The 16,954-nt window shown below is 42.7% G+C and overlaps 1 protein-coding gene across 10 annotated transcripts in view; it reads left to right on the forward strand.

The window, feature by feature from the left end:
• Window positions 1–16,954, forward strand: part of FSIP1 (fibrous sheath interacting protein 1) — a 156,073-nt gene that overhangs the window by 27,526 nt on the left and 111,593 nt on the right. For 8 of the 10 annotated variants that reach the window (XM_061611472.1, XM_061611471.1, XM_061611473.1 and 5 more), the window contains 2 exons: window positions 5,729–5,881; window positions 9,408–9,572. In XM_061611472.1, the coding sequence (XP_061467456.1) occupies window positions 5,729–5,881; window positions 9,408–9,572 (318 nt within the window). The remainder of the gene's footprint in view (window positions 1–5,728; window positions 5,882–9,407; window positions 9,573–16,954) is intronic. The other 2 variants (XM_061611469.1, XM_061611477.1) reach the window with 1 other exon arrangement.

Raw genomic sequence — 16,954 nt, forward strand, 5'->3', positions numbered from 1 at the left:
CCTACTGAACACTACATTCCGGTGCCGGACCCAATCGCCAAACTGACTTCTGAAGAATGGTCTCATCCATTCCAAACTCGCCGTTTCAATAACATGGCTGACAAGCTTTACGCACTGGCTCCAGACTTTGCCACCAAGCTAGCCGTCCCTGGCATAGACGATCCGATCGTTAGCCTAGTTTCTTGATCTCTTTTGCCCAGGGAAGGAGAATCCCAACTAAAAGACGCCACCGAGCGACGACTAGACTTCGCCCTCCGCAAAAATCATGAGGCCACCGCCTTCGCCATGCGTGCCTCCGCATCTGCCTCAGTATTCTCCAGAGCAGCTATGATGTGGCTAGATGATCTTCTAGAGGACTCTAATCCGGACCCTGTCTCCCTCAGAAGGTCACTGATAAAGTTGCGTAAGACAGCGGCGTTTGTGGCTGATGCCACTTTGGATGCCACTCAACTGGGGGCACGAGCCATGACGGCTCAGATAGTTGCTCGACGAACCCTCTGGCTTCGCCACTGGCAAGCTGATTCCGCCGCCAGAATCAATCTGTCTAGGGCTCCTTACTCCGGATCCCTACTCTTCGGCAAGGAAGCGCTAAAGGCGGTACTGGTGGATCCCAAAGACGCCCACAAACCAGTTTTGGCCACTGTCAAGAATATCGACCACAGGCCCTTCAGGCGATTCCCTCCGTTCCGTAATAACCAGCCCTTTCGAGGACGAGGCCGCGACTTCAGATCATATGACCCCAATTCTTCCAGGGGATCCTGGAACTGGCGTTTCCAGGGCAGAGGTCAGTACCAAGGGCGCAGGGGTACCTCATCGTCCTCATATAGGGGAGGGCCTCGCCAACGCAAACACTATTAACGCACTTCCCGTTGGTGGCAGATTACTTCATTTCGGAGACCAGTGGTTGCGCCTCACTACGGTCTCCTGGATCAGGGAGCTTTTCACTTATGGCTATACCATAGAGTTCTGGGTGACTCCACCAGACAGATTTCATCCATCACCTTGTCCAAGGGCGCCGGCCAGACACAGCATCATGCAGACAGCTATACACCACCTCTTGGATATAGCGGCAATAGAGCCAGTTCCCACAACTGAGAGGTCGGAAGGGGTGTACTCCCTCCTATTTGCTGTGCCTAAACGAGATTTGTCATGGAGGGCGGTATTGGACCTCAAGTTCGTCAACCGGTTTGTAACATATCGCAGGTTCAAAATGGAATCTCTCCACTCCATTACTGAGAGCCTGCATGAAGAAGACTTCCTGACTTCTATTGACCTTAAGGAAGCATATCTCCATGTACCCATTTGCATAGCCCACAGAAAGTTTCTCCGGTTTGCTTTTGGCCACCAGCACTTTCAGTATAGAGCGATGCCATTCGGCCTTTCCTCCGCCCCAAGAGTATTTACCAAAGTGCTACTCATTCTAGTGGCTTATCTCCGGATTCAAGGGGTTCATATCTACCCATATCTGGATGATCTGTTAATACGGGCAAATTCTGAAGAGCTGGCTCATCATCATTTAATGATCACCCTCAATGTCTTGCAGGCCTACGGCTGGCTTGTCAACTTCGACAAAAGCCATCTTCAACCAACACAATGCCTACTACATCTAGGGGCGATGTTGGACACCCAGCAGGCAATGGTATTTCTGGCTCCAGATTGCATCACTGCCATCACAAGCATTGCAAGATCCCTGATGCAACAAACATCCGCAGACATCATGCTTCTAGCCAGGGCGCTCGGAATGCTCATCTCCACCATCCACATTGTGCCATGGGCTCGAGCCCACACTCGTCACCTTCAGTAGACTTTGTTGCCTTTTCAACAGGACATTGCCAGCTCTAACCATCGCAAAGTTCATTTGAGCCCCGCACTGCGCCTCTCCTTCCGCTGGTGGACCAAGGTTCAACACCTCTCCAAGGGCACGCCGTTCAGAGAACCCCGCAGAACCGTTGTAACCACAGATGCCAGTCTCATCGGTTGGGGAGCCCACTGCAACTCCCAGTACGTTGAGGGGGTTTGGTCCAACGCAGAGCAAACTCAAAGCATCAACTGGCTGGACCTAAAGGCTGTCCACTTAGCTCTACGTCATCTTCAGTCTCTGTTCCCTTTGGACCATGTCCTCATTCGAACAGAAAACACGTGTGTAAAATCACATTTGAACAGACAGGGGGGCACCAGGTCTCGTCCTCTGCAGGACTTAGCCTCCCTCATCTTTGTCTGGGCAGAACAACATCTACAATCCCTGAAAGCAGAACATCTCAGAGGGATTTGGAATGTGACAGCAGACTGGCTCAGCAGACAACAAGTCTTTCCGGGAGAATGGAAACTTCATCCAGACATTTTCCATCGTCTCCAGTGTCGCTTCGGCGCCTTCTCAGTCGACCTGTTTGCTTCCAGTCGCAATTGCCAGCTTCCCAGGTACTTTGTCCGATACCTGGACTCAGCAGCAGAAGCAGTGGATGCTCTGACAACACCGTGGCCAGACGGTCTCTTGTACGCCTTTCCTCCCATACCATTGTTAGCCAAAACCTTGAGGAAGGCGCGAACCGAGAGGGCACAGCTGGTTCTGATAGCACCATTTTGGCCACGCTGACCGTGGTTCTCAGATCTCCTGGCAATGTCAATGATGGATCCTTGGACACTTCCAGTCAGGCCAGACCTCCTATCCCAGGGTCCAGTACTGCACCAGGACCCTACTTGGCTCAATCTAACAGTGTGGCGTTTGAACGGGGACATTTGAGGTCAGCTGGACTGTCTGACGCTGTGATTGATATTATTTTGGCCTCGAGAAGACCATCTACCACTCGTATTTACCAACATACTTGGGTGGCTTTCTCCAAGTGGTGCCAGTCCCACCACCACGATCCATCCCAGGCCACCATGCAACAGGTGCTGCAATATCTACATAGCGGCTTCATGATGGGACTTAGACCCAACACCTTACGGTGACATGCTTCGACTTTGTCATCTATTCTCTCAGTGTCCTCTTCTGGTGCGACTATTGCCTCACATCCATTCATCAAACATTTTTTGAGGGGAGTCGCCCTACGCTCTCCGGCTGTTGTCCATCGGTTTCCCTCATGGAGTTTGCCGAAAGTTCTGCAGGCTTTGCAACGCCCTCCGTTTGAACCCATCAGGACTGTGCCCCTACGTATGCTGTCCTTCAAGGTCTTGTTCCTGATCGCAATCACATCTGCCAGACGCGTTTCGGAGTTGGGCGCATTGTCTTCTGCTCGACACCTCTGCGTCTTCCATAAGAACTCTGTTGTGCTGAAGACTGATCCTTCCTTTCGTCCCAAGGTCGATTCAGTTTTTCATTGCAACCAGGACATTGTTTTGCCTTCCTTTTGCCCAAATCCTACCCATCCTCTTGAGAAGGCTTGGCATTTGTTAGATGTCCAGAGGGCTCTCAAGACCTACCTGTCTAGGACCCAGGACATACGAAGAACTGAGGCTCTGTTTGTATCCTTTCATCCAAGGTCTTTGGGGCATAAAGTATCCAATTCTACCTTATCCCGTTGGTTAAGGGCATGTATTACTTTAGCATACGAGTCCCTGAGGCTGTCAGTTCCAGCTAGTATAACGGCTCATTCTACCAGGTCAGCTGCCACTTCGGCTGCTTTTGCCACTAATGCTCCTGTTGCCGATATTTGTAGGGCTGCAGTCTGGTCTACCCCTCACTCGTTTATAAGGCATTATAAAATTGATTGTTATGCCTCTGCCGATGCCTCCTTTGGCAGACGAGTGTTGCAACAGGTTCTTAATGAGGATTAACATGTGGGTGGTCCCTCCCTGTATGGGCTGCTTTGGTACATCCCGCAGTGATGGCCCACCTCCTATGGAAAATGTACCATTGGTCTCACCGGAAAGGTGATTTTCATAGGAGTGGGCCATCACGACCCTCCCAGTTGGAGGATGACTAGATATTTTCTAATGTGTTTTATATTACTGCTACGCTATTATATTTAAATTTAAGAGTGAAGTCAAGACTTCTAGTTCTGTTATATCGTTATGTTAGAGTCATGTTATTATGCATGTGACTATTGTGTTATTTTCCTGCTGGCAGGCCTGTTGGCCTTGTTCTTGTATTTTTAGATATTTCTTTTTAGACTCGCTACGAATGAACTGGAGAGTGGGAGGGGCCTGACGCCCCTAGTCTTGACTTCAAAAACATTCTTGCCTTCGCACGATAGGTGGAGCTAGTACCCGCAGTGATGGCCCACTCCTATGAAAATCACCTTTCAGGTGAGACCAATGGTACATTCAAAGCATAGGATTGGAACTCTTTGTCAAGTCTCATCACGTTAACCGTTCAGAAATTAATAGGGTGATTAACTTTGCCGCAAAGGGTATCCTGTTTTATAGCTTGTCTGAAGTTTATAGGAAAAGAATACTAGATTTCTGATAATCTCAGATAATAATGTTGGCAAAAAATATCAGAATTTATTGAATAAGCATTTATGGAGCAGATACAAAATATCCTCTCTGAATTCCATGCTCTTACTATTTTATACTATCAGGTTCCTTTAATGCTGTGCCAGTGGCTTTGTTCTGCTGTTAAGAAATAGAAAGAAGACTTATGATGATCCTTGTTCCTAAAGGTTGTGGCTAATGTAGTGGAAGACAACCCTACCACAAGACTTGTATGGAATTTGTGCAGATCCTGGCACATCAGTTACACATAAGTTACATTGTGGGCAGTATGCATGGTTTAGTTATGTCTTAAAAAGAATCTGCTGGAACAGACCAAAAGCCTGTCTAGTCTAGCTTCCTATTTCCCACAATGGCCAGCCATAGCAACGAGTAACCAAAAGAGATGCTATCCTGGTGGTATCATATGGCCACCATAACTAGAAGCTATTGATTGCCTTATCTTCCATGAATTTATCTAATATGATTTTTAAGGCCATCTAAGTTTAAGGCCATCGAAGAGGTTCTTCATCTTGTGCAAATAAACTATGGAATTCAACTACGAAGATGTACTTCTTTTTGTCTGTCTTAATCCTCCACCCTTCAGTTTCATTGGGTGACCTCAGCTTCTCATGTATTATGAGAGAGGGAGAAAACTTCTCTCTACACTTTCTCCATGCCATGTTATAGATCTGTGGTGCTATTAATTGCATGATGTGGTAGTAATTAACATATACCTGGAAGCTCCCACACCCATCCCTTTCCCCTCCCAATGTGTCCTAGGAGATCATTGTTCCTCATCTGCATTCCAGTACCAGAAACTATCCCAGAACAAAAGCAGCTCTGTGCACATGTTCAGGGGAGGGGATCAACAGCTGGGAATTGGTTTCAGTACTCTTCTACCAACATGTCCTTCTGTATGCCACTGCTCTGCTATAGTAATGTGTACTTTGGCTCTTAGCTGTTGCTTTGTGCTGTGAATGGCACATGTTGTTTGAGCATTGGGGTTAGTCATTATTTGTGCAAAGTTCTTCACCTTCTGATAAAACTCTTTGAAATTCTCTGTGGTGGATTTGTGGATCTAAATCCTAAATGCATCAAAACAGGGAAGATTTTTTTTAAAAAATTCTTAAACCAACACATTTGTTAATCATGTGTTACATCTCTTTTGTGTGCGGCTTGAATTCTTTAAAAAACAAAACCAAGCCCTGTATTAATTTCCATAAGAGTAATAATAAAAATGGAAATATAAAAAACTATAAGCATGAAATATTATAATATCATAATGGAGATTTAATGCTCATTATTCCATTATCAGTCTTCCAAGCCTTCCAGATTCCAAATTGCTTTCTTTATTCAGCTGGCCAAGGATCCAGTGAACCAAGTGGTTATGCCAGAGGAAGATAAGAAGAGGCTGTCAGAATTGCTGAAAGACACTGAAGATGAGAGCAGAGAACTTCAAATCACTGAGGTACAAAGGTACTCATCTAGGTTCATCCAAAATGGTAGTTGTCAATCTGTGCGTGTTCTCCGGCCTAGAGGTTTCGGTGCAGTTGTAAATTTCTCCTTAGCTTCCAGTGGTTGAATAAAAATTTATAGTGGTACATGGAGTGGAACCTTGGGTCTGTGTGGGTGCTTGTGTGTAATATGAGAGCAATACCTTCTTGCCCTTTTACACACTGACATTTTCTGAGTATTGGTAGTTAAAAGGTAAAAAGGGATTTCTTTATTTTTTTTACTGAAAAAAGGCCTCAATTAAAAAGTCATTTTCTTTATTTAAATTGTACATAACATCTTGGGATTTGTCTCCTCACTGCTATTTTGTATTGATAATTTAATATTTTAAAGTTTTGTATAGACCTTTGGTTTTGAACTTATAAGGAATTAAGGAATTTAAAATCCCTGTAAACTGTCCCTAAAAACTGACTATTTTTCCCCATCCTTAATTTTTTGTGGGGATTATATTGGAGAGACAATGTTTATATAGTAGAGGCTGTTTCACTGTAGTCTTAGCTATTGTTCTAAATAAAAATGACTACATTATTTATTTATTAAATTTATATCCTGCCCTTCCGAGGTAGCCCAGGGCGGTAAACACACGAATAATAAAACAAAATCTTTAAAAATCTAAAACTAATTCCAGTACAGATACAGTCAGGGAAAGATCTCTACTTAAAGCTTGTTAGAAGAGGAAGGCCTTCAGTAGGTGCCAAAAAGTCAACAGAGATGGTGCTTGTCTAATATTTGCCACCCTGGGCTCCTTCTGGGAGGAAGGGCGGGATATAAATATAATAAATAATGTTTAATGGGAAGGCATTCTAAAGGGTAGGTGCCACAACACTAAAAGCCCAATTCCTATACAGTATTGTGTGTAATTATATGAATTTATATTCTGCCCTTCCTCCTGAAGGAGTCCAGGGCAGTAAACACATCAACAAAACAATTTAACAACTAAACCAACAAATTTTAAAAACAGTTTTAAAAAGTCTAAAAGTAGTTTAAAGTTAAAAACGTTATTTCATTCAATGATCTCTGGGTTGCCAGGAACAGTCTCCTTTAGCCATCAAGTGCCTTGGTAAACAGGAATGTTTTTAAATTCTTCCTAAAAGACAGTAATGATGGAGACAGATGCACCTCACTGTGGAGGACATTGGAATGGATCTACTGATAAGATGAAACCTGCAGGAGGCCATTCTCTTGTATAGCTCAGTGATCTATTTGCAACTTCTTGGATCGATTTCAGTTGATGCAGCCTAATGATGGGGACAAGGTGCTTGTGACGATGCGGCCAGCAACGTGTTCTCTCGACCCTTGTCCTTCTTGGCTCATTAAAGCTTGCAGAGAGGGTTTGACCGAGTGGATCCAGGGTGTGGTCAATGGACATATATGTGTTACCAGCCAAAGTTGGTAAAAGGCACTCCTAATCACTGAGGTCACCTGGGCCTCTAGCGACAGATGGATCCAGGACCATTCCCAGACTACTAATCTGCTCTGTCAGGGCACTACGGCCCCATCCAAATCAGGCAATTGACTAGTTATCTGGACTTAGGAAATGCCCAGCCACTACACATCTGTCTTGTAAGATTCTGCGATTTATTGGCCCTTATCTAACCTACTATCAAATCCAGAGCTTGCACGGCCTTTTCTGATTGATGCTACAGAGCAATAGACCCTGGGTATCACCAGCTTACTGATAACACCTCACCCCAAATCTCCTAATGACTGCTCCTGATGGCTACATATAGATGTTGAACAACATTAGGGACAAGATGGTACCCTGTGGCACCCCACAACACAGCTGCAAGGAGGCCAAAAAACAAGCTAAAACAACACAGCTGCAAGGGGGCCAATGCTATTCTCTGAAACCAACTGTAAAGATAGAATTGAAACCACTGTGAAACAGTGCCTCCAGTACCCATCTCAATAACCTGACTCAGTGGTATCAAAAACTGCTGAGTATTAAGAAAGAATAACAGGGTCACACTTCCCCTGTCCTTCTCCTGATAATCCATCAGGGAGACCAAGATTGATACAGTTCCATAACTAGGCCTGAACCCCAGTTGAAACAGGTCAAGGTAACTGGTTTCCTCCAAGAGTGCTTGGAATTGTTGTGCCACAGCCCTCTTGATCATGTTCCCTAAAAAGGGGGCATTTGCAACCAGGCAATAGTTGCCACAACCAGCGGCTGGGATCACTCCCTCCGCACAAGGATGCATTGACACACCCTGGATCCACTTGGTCATACCCATTCGGCAAGCTTTAATAAACCAAGAGGGTCAAGGAGACATGTTGCTGGCCACATCATTGCAAGCACCTTGTCCATGTTATCAGGCTGCATCGACTGAAACTGGTCCCAAGATGTTGCAGCGGACGTTGCTCTGGACACCTCGCTGAAGATTGCAGTGGATGTGGCATCAAGATTGCTATGGAGGCAAGCAACTTTACCTTCAAAGTGCCTTGCAGACAATTCACAGTGGACTTCTGGGGGATTTAAAACTCTATTCCTTGGAGGAGATGTTAACAGACGATGGACAATACAAAAAAGCTCCACTGGATGGCTACTTGAGGATGCAAGGGAAGCCTTGAAGTTGGTGTCCTTTGCCACCCTTACTGCCACATAGTAGGCATGGTCATGTTTCCCTTGTGCTCAGTCAGCTTCACAGCACATCTTTCACCACTTATGCTATAGCTGTCTGGCCTGTTTCATTGCCCTTAGTTAACTGGTATAGCAGGTGCGGAACGGGTTTCACAATGATGGAGAGGGTGCTTGGGGCAATTGTGTCAAGAACCTGACACATCTCACTGTTCCATAGCATGACAAGGGCTTCAACAGGGTTGCTGCTCTGTCTCTTAGAAACCACGCCAGGGCGTTTAGGAATCCATTGGACTCCATTACTCTCCATTTACTTTATCAGAATTAGACTCTATTGTTTTATACGAAATTTTATCTTTGCAATTGCTTATAATCTAGTCCAGTAACACAAGTGTGTGTACATCTCTCCAGTGTGAATAAGGCCTTCCCCATTCACTTTTGTGCAGGAATCTCCTATTTTGAAATATATGGGGGACTGTCTGTTGAGGGCCAAGTTAAAAAAGACAAAACTGCTTTGTGGTGCTTACTTACCTGGTTCCAAAAATAAAATGCTTCACAGGTGCTTTCACAAATTTAATAGTAAGTATTTAGTATGCTGGTGGAAAAATAAATTCTGATTTACGAATTTGTGTAATGAAGCTAGGCTTTCAGTTTCTTGCTCCAGAAAATAAATTTCTACATTTCTCCCTTAGCGTTTATGTGAGTTGTGTGTAATCATTACTTTTATGAAAAGTTATTTGAAATGCAGCTTGCTAATTTTTTAAATACACATAGTTTTGGATTAGATTCTGTATTGATATGTCCCAAGAAGAATCTTTTTCTCTTAAAAATAACACATAATGACAGTTTTTGTCTTAGTTCTATCATTTGGACATATAAACTAATTCATTATCCCTTTTTATAGGAAGATGCAGTTGGATTGTTAGTACCAGGTGAAGGTTACGCACCTGAACCAATGGAATATCACCACCTCACAGAAATCAATGCTAAACTCAAAATAGTAATCTCTGATGCAAATCTCTCTGCAGTTCAGAACTCCTGTTCAAAGGACTCCAAACAGATTTATCAGGTACAGTACAACTTGTAGTATTTGCTTTTAGGAGCTACCATTTTATTTTTAACTTTTTTCACTCAAAAGTATAGAAGTTCATTGATAAATTTAGCTAGATGACTACATCTGTTCTACAAGGAAGGGAATTCCCTGTGAGGAAAGAGAGTGCCCATATGAAGGAAAGGTGGACAAAGACTAGGAAATCTGGGAGGTTTTTTAAATTACCTCTTCAGCTTGAACCCTCAGCTGGTGCTTATAAATACTGCAAGCCACTGAGTGAAAGGGAGGAGATTAAAATACAAGCGAAAGTAGTATTCAGGAGGTTGAAATGCTTAGTTCACCGTAGGGATGGGCAAGTATTTTGCTGAAACCGAACTTGGCACTGGACTTCCTGATAATCTGCATGTTTGCTATCTTTGCATACCAGTTCCTGGCATTTCCTGACACTGGATTTTTGTTTTTTTAAGAAAACAACATCAAACTTTGCCTTGCTAATGTGAAACTGACCAAACTCTGTCTGCATGGCTAAGGTGAAACTGACTAGGCAATTTCTTACTTTCTCAGATGATAACTGTCCAGGCGATCTCTTGGTTTCTCCCAGTGCTGGCAGGGGTGGTGGTGGAGGGTGGGAAGGATCCAATACAATATGAAAGGAGGTGAGGGGGGTCTGGGTGAATGGGCACAGGGCAGAGGGAAAGCCCCTTTCTTTTCCAAAAGGAAAACATTGTTAACAACATTGTTATTTTTTGGGAGGAAAATAATCAGAACAATAAAAAAGGAGAGCAGAAAAAATTAGCTAACATGAAGTGGATCCACCTGCCAGTTAGACAGAATGCAATCGAATGGGCACCAACAAGCGGATCCCATCCCTGCTTCACCATTGCTGAGGTTTGTGTTTTGATCCCAGTAATTATGAAGCTTGGTAATATTTCTCCTCAGTTGCTTATATCAAACCTAGAAGAAATAGTAGAGTGAGCACAACAGAACATTTAAGTGTAGGTAGGGAAAAAAGGTTTAAAGGTACAGTAAACAAAATAAGTTCATTAATTAAGAATTTGGAACGATTTGGCACTGAAATACGAAAGACAAGGATGCATTTGAGAAATCTAGCCAAAAAGCTAAGTTTCTTCATCCCAAGATAAATGGAAGTGACAAGGCACATACTGGCCTTCTTTTTGGATTCTAGAAGTTAAAAATCCATTCTCTAAGCTGCATCAAGACAAAAGAGGCACAGATTACATTGACCGCCTATGATCTAAGAACAAACTAGGAATAATAATTATTGCCCCATAGCTGCAGGCTTCCAATTTAGCAGTTGTAGTTCATTCTCGTTCACTTAAAGGTTTGCGTGAGGTTTGCTCGGGTTCGCTCTAGCTTGTGTATGTAGTAATACATCATGATTTAGTGTTTTGTGTGAACCAGACCTATGGTAGTACACCAGGGAATATTCAGAAACTAGTTCTCTATGCTTACCTCCCATGCCAATATCTCTCTCTGCATGATGCATGCTGTTTGAACTCTGGAGCATCCATGTAATACTTACGCTCTTTTTGTAATACATGAAAAACTGTTTGGTGGAACCAGGAAGGTCAGTAAGACTACTAAAGGTATAAAATTAACAAAAGGTTAACACAAACTTTTAGGCTGCTGGACTTTCACACACTATCATCATTTGGCAGAAAAACAGCGGAACACTAATCAAAGGAAGTTTCCTCATATTATTCTAATGTCTTGGAATATGCATGAAAGCAAGAGCCTAATTCTGCTGTCGACCTCAAAGCTGTCACTGGCCCAGGACTGATTATTATCCTTCCTGGGCGTACAGCCAGTTCAGTTTTATGGGGAAATGCTTTATTTTTGGAGAAAATAGAAGATATTCGTTTAGAAGTCTAATTAAAAGAAAGCAGTTCAGAGTAGGCTTGGAATGTCAGAATAAGATGTGGAGGTATTTGCAATAATGTGTGTGGGATTGTCAGAACTGTAGCTGTTCATAGCACATGGGTAGATAAATATATTCATATAATTATGTACAATCAAAATATATTTTAAAACATTGTCAGGATTGCACAATAAAATACAATGTGTCATTAGATAAATCAATGAAAGCTTTCTGTAAAACATGTAGACTGCATAGTAGTAGTAGTAGTAATAATAATAATAATAATAAAAATTTATTTTTAGGCCGCCTATCTGGCCGAATGAATGGCCACTCTAGGCGGTGTACATAGATTAAAATAAACACAACATATAAATACAATTATAACATCAGTCTTCAGATAACCAGCCCACCCACTTCTGTACGTTAAAAACTAAAATTATCTAGGAATCCTGTATGCCCGCTGAAAGCTGCTGCCAGTCAGTTTTGACAATACTGAGAAAGATGGACCAATAGTCTGACTCCATATAAGGCAGCTTCCTCGGTTCCTACACTATAAAACTGCTGAATTACAATTCATCAAGAAGTTTCTGTACTATGTCATCTGGGTCTGAAAAGAGACAATGGTTTCCTGTCCCACTACAGATGTTAATTAACTCTTCATTGCTAAGTTACCACCATTCACTGCTGTTGTGAAGGGCCACTGTGCGTACTGAATTGTCACTGTCTGTAGTTTTTGCATTCCATTTTCCTCTCTGCTTTACAATTCTACCCTCACCCCTCATATACACCTGCAGCTGAGGATGACACTTTGTACACCTGATAGAATGGTCTCTAGCCCACAAAAGCATATGCCATAACAAATTTGTTTAGTCTTTAAGGTGCCACAAGACTCGTAGTCTGTGTTGCAGCAAAAGCAACAAATATGGCTACATCTCAGAAACTCTAAAGGCCATTTCACACAAAACTTATTTTGCCATTGTGTGTGCGTACACAGGGCCTTCCCTCAATCCCACCGACAAAAACAGCTAGATTGGCGGGAACTAGAGAGAGGGCATTCTCAGTGACGGCCCCCACCCTCTGGAACTCCCTCCCACAAGATCTACGGCACGCCTCTTCCCTAAATGTATTTCGTAAAGCCTTAAAGACCTGGCTCTTTCAACAGGCCTTTGGGATTTCCGGGGAGGGTTAACTTCTATGACTGAAATGCCTCTTACCCTGCACTAGTATTGTTGTTGCTGCTGTATTGTTTATATATTGTATTAATGTATTTTATCCCATTGTGTTTTAACTGTTTACATGTACGTCGCCTAGAGTGGCCATCGGCCAGATAGGCGACACATAAATTAAATGTTATTATTATTATTATTATTTTAATCCTTGGCAAAAACCTACCAGGGAGGGGGCATGGCGAAGGTCATATGGGAGAGAGTTCCAGAGGGTGGGAGCCACAATCGAGAATGCCCTCTCTCTGGTCCGCACCAGCCTGGTTGTTTTCACTGGTGGGACCGAGAGAAGGTCTTGTGAGGCCGATCTCGTCAGGCGGCATATTTGGTGATGCAGGAGGCGCTCCTTTAGATAAACTGGACATTCACTGACATATCTGCTAACCACTTTTTGTAGCATAAACAACTGCAGATTGTGCCTGTTGTACACTTTCGCTGTTCAGAAGTAGAGATTGGAAATGAGTTCGCTATATGAGCACAAACATGTCTATTGTCAGAGGTCAAACCATGTTGGCTGGATACAGCCACACTTTTCTTTCAGCTGGTTTCACCGTTTATATTTTCTCTCTTTATTCCCATGTGTATGGGTATACCTGCCAACTGAGGATGGTATTTCATGCATAGATTGAAGTGGACTCAGAAGCTTAAGCTTATGCTGTAATAAATTTGTTGGTCTTTTAAGGTGCTACAAGACTATTTGTCTGTTTTTACTACAACAGAATTTACATAGCTTTGGAAGCTATGTAAATTGGAATGTGCCTCCAGAGGTTGGTGGTGCTATGTCAAAATCTCCATATCATAAACAGATGTAAAAGAGGATAGGGTCCCAGTCTTTTAAAAATAGTATAGAAAAGAGAATTTCAGCAGGTGTAGCTTACCATGAAAGGGTGGAGGGCCCCCCCACCCACAAAACATAATACCCACCCTTAATAGGAACTCCTGCTAGCAGGAATTATTCCACCCACCCCCATTATACACATAATTTTCTTCATTTCTGTAGAACTTGTAGAAATTCACTCCTAAATAAATTCATGGAGGATAAGGCTGTCAAGGGCTATTAGCCGTAATGACTATGCTCTGCCTCCATAGTCAGAGGTAGAGTACTTCTGAATGCCAGTTACTGGAAACTCTAAGTATAGGACTCCACAACCATGGAGAGAGGAACAGGAAGAAGATGAAAATGAAAAGTAGGCAGCCCAATCTTGAAATGTCGAGGTTCTACAGAACTGCTTTTACTGGACAACTTGTGAAATGGTGTGTTACTCCAGCTCTTTGCTTCCTGGCAAACATTTATCAAGCAACTGACAGAAATACTATCTTATGACTAAGAGCCAGTGCATACATTCCAAAGAAATGGAATGTAGAGCCACTTTGGACATTGTTTAAACAGGAAAGCGGCTAAGAAATATGTAAAAGAAATGGAGAAAGAATTGGTGGAAGTGACTTGCATGCCTTTCCTTGTTTCTTTGTAACATTAATCCAGATCTATGGTATCCTACTAGAGACAAGTTCTTGTGTATGTGCGTGGGAAACATGGCTCCTCCTTGAACAAACAGGGCTTTTATCACACCTTCTTACTTTTCTCATATATTGCTCTTGATTATTGTTATTTACTTTAAACTATTTCACTGGCTTGAAGAAATTCAAGGCAAGTTTAGACTACTAAATGCATTTTGGACCAATACCTTCATATACTATAGCACTACAAGTATCTATTCTTTCCTTTCCATCCCCTTGACTAACACTCTGGTCATGTCCTACCTTGTCTACTGAAACCACTTCTGTCTAGCCAGCCTATGTCATGTTTAAGTCCTCTAATTTCTGCAGCCCATATCACTTATCTCTCTTGTTACCTGTGTTCTCTGATGCACCATCGTAGATCCTACATTGTCTTCCTTTGCATCTGGCACAGACTAGTTGTGTTTACCTTCAAAGTTCTCCAGAGCCTTGCCCCAGCGTATCTTTCTTTTTTTGTTTCCCTTAACTACACTACCTTGCCCAATTTCCCTTGCCGTCCTTTATGGTCTGACACTCCCTCCCGAAACACCTAAATGATGCCACTTCTCACTCTTTCTTCAGACTCTCCCTCAAAACCAACCTTTACTCTGAAACCTATTCATCTGTAACTGCAATAAAACTTAAGTATGTGCTGAATTTGCTCACTTTCATTGTTTGTTACCTTTACCTCTCTTTAGCCTTCTAAACGAATCTCTCCTACTCTTTTCCATTGTCTTGCTTTCTGTCAACATTTAGACAATAAGCTCCTTGGCGGAAACTTGTCTGTTTGTGTGTCTCTGTAAAGCATTGTATCTAGTGATAGTGCTAAAAATAACAATTAAATGTAATTAATTTTTGTTTAATATATATGTGGTAATAATAGCGTGGAACAAGTAGAACTCACTACAAATATTACAATGTATCCTCATCCTCACTCCTGATAGAAGTGCTCCTATTCAGAATACTAGCCAGCCAGCCATACGTTCCTCTGTGATAACATAAACTTCTATTATTTATTTATAAAAGTATTAATATACCACCCTCTCACAAAACATTAGGATACTGTACAGCAACATAAAAACAATGCAAAATAATCAGTCAAGAAATCAGAAGAAGGCTAGGACTGGGGAGGGCAGCTGTGAGAGAACTAGAAAAGGTCCTCAAATGTAAAGATGTATCACTGAACACTAAAGTCAGGATCATTCAGATCATGGTATTCCCGATCTCTATGTATGGATGTGAAAGTTGGACAGTGAAAAAAGCGGACAGTGAAAAGAGAAAAATAAACATATTTGAAATGTGGTGTTGGAGGAGAGCTTTGTGGATACCATGGACTGCGAAAAAGACAAATAATTGGGTGTTAGAACAAATTAAACCAGAACTACCATTAGAAGCCAAAATGATGAAACTGAGATTATCATACTTCAGACACATAATGAGAAGCCATGATTCACTAGAAAAGACCATAATGCTGGGAAAAACAGAAGGGAGTAGAAAAAGAGGAAGGCCAAACAAGAGATGGATTGATTCCAAAGGATGCCACAGACCTGAACTTACAAGAACTGAACAGAGTGGTTCACAACAGATGCTGTTGGAGATCGCAGATTCATAGGGTTGCCATAAGTCGTAATTGACTTGAAGGCACATAACAACAATTATCACTGGCTATTCAAAAAACCTTTTAAACAGTGCATAGGCCTGCTGGCACAAAATAGTCTTCAAGAGGTGCCTGAAAGTCAAAAGTGAGGATGCCTGCTGAATCTGCTGGAAGAGTGTTCCACAGCATGGGACCAGAAACACAGGATTCAGCTTCTGGTTTGAGGCCAGGTGGGCAAACAGACCAATTCACTTCCACCCTGTGTTTTAGTTTTTTTCTTGAACTGACACTCAACATTTCATGACTCCTGGTGTTCTCACTGAGCATGCTCAGTCCTCATTGGACTGTGTTTTTTTGTGGGGGGGGGGAGATTTTGTTGAATGTGTGAAACCTTTTTTAACCTCTCACAACCTAACCCGCTGATCGCACCAGAGGAGGAGAAGATCAGATCTTATTTATTATTTATTGAATTTCTTAGTCGCCCATCTGGCTGGCTATCTAGCCACTCTGGGCGACGTACAAAATAGGCATACAAATATAATAGACATTAAAAATCCAAAAACAATAACGATAAAATCTTCCCCTCAGGTGCGATTGGCTTGAGAGGGAGTCTGATTGCACCAGAAGAGGAGAAGATCAGCTATAGCATGCTACTATGAAATATGATCCTCGAAGAAGTAGCAATGCCACCAATTTGGATGGCTTTAAAAGAGGATTAACACATTCATGGAGAAAAGGCTATCAATAGCTATTTAGCCATGATGTCCATGTACAGTAGGGCTCCATTTCTCGGTGCGATCAGCGATCAGCTGGAGTGCGACCGCCCCTGAGAAGGAGAAAATTAGCTGTAGCACACTACAGCTGATCTTCCCTTCCTCCGGCACGATCAGCTGGAGTGCAGGGAGCTCCTGTTCCCCCTCCAGCTGATCCCCTCCTCTGGCACCGTATTAGCGGGACGCTGAGCCCTACTGTACATGTTTAAGTATGTACTGTGTGAAGAAGAACTGAATTTTGCATCATTCAGTTTTGTTGAATGCCCATGAATTCTAGTGTTATGAGACGGAGAAAAACCTTTCTCTGGCCACTTTCTCCACACCATGCATAATATTATACACCTCTATCATGTCTTGTCCTTTCTCTGAAATAAAAAGGCCCAAATGTTAGAATGTCTTCTCATAGGGAAGTTGCTCCATCCCTTTGATAA

The sequence above is a fragment of the Rhineura floridana genome, chromosome 2 (genome assembly GCF_030035675.1).
Source record: "Rhineura floridana isolate rRhiFlo1 chromosome 2, rRhiFlo1.hap2, whole genome shotgun sequence".
Lineage (NCBI taxonomy): Eukaryota > Metazoa > Chordata > Lepidosauria > Squamata > Rhineuridae > Rhineura > Rhineura floridana.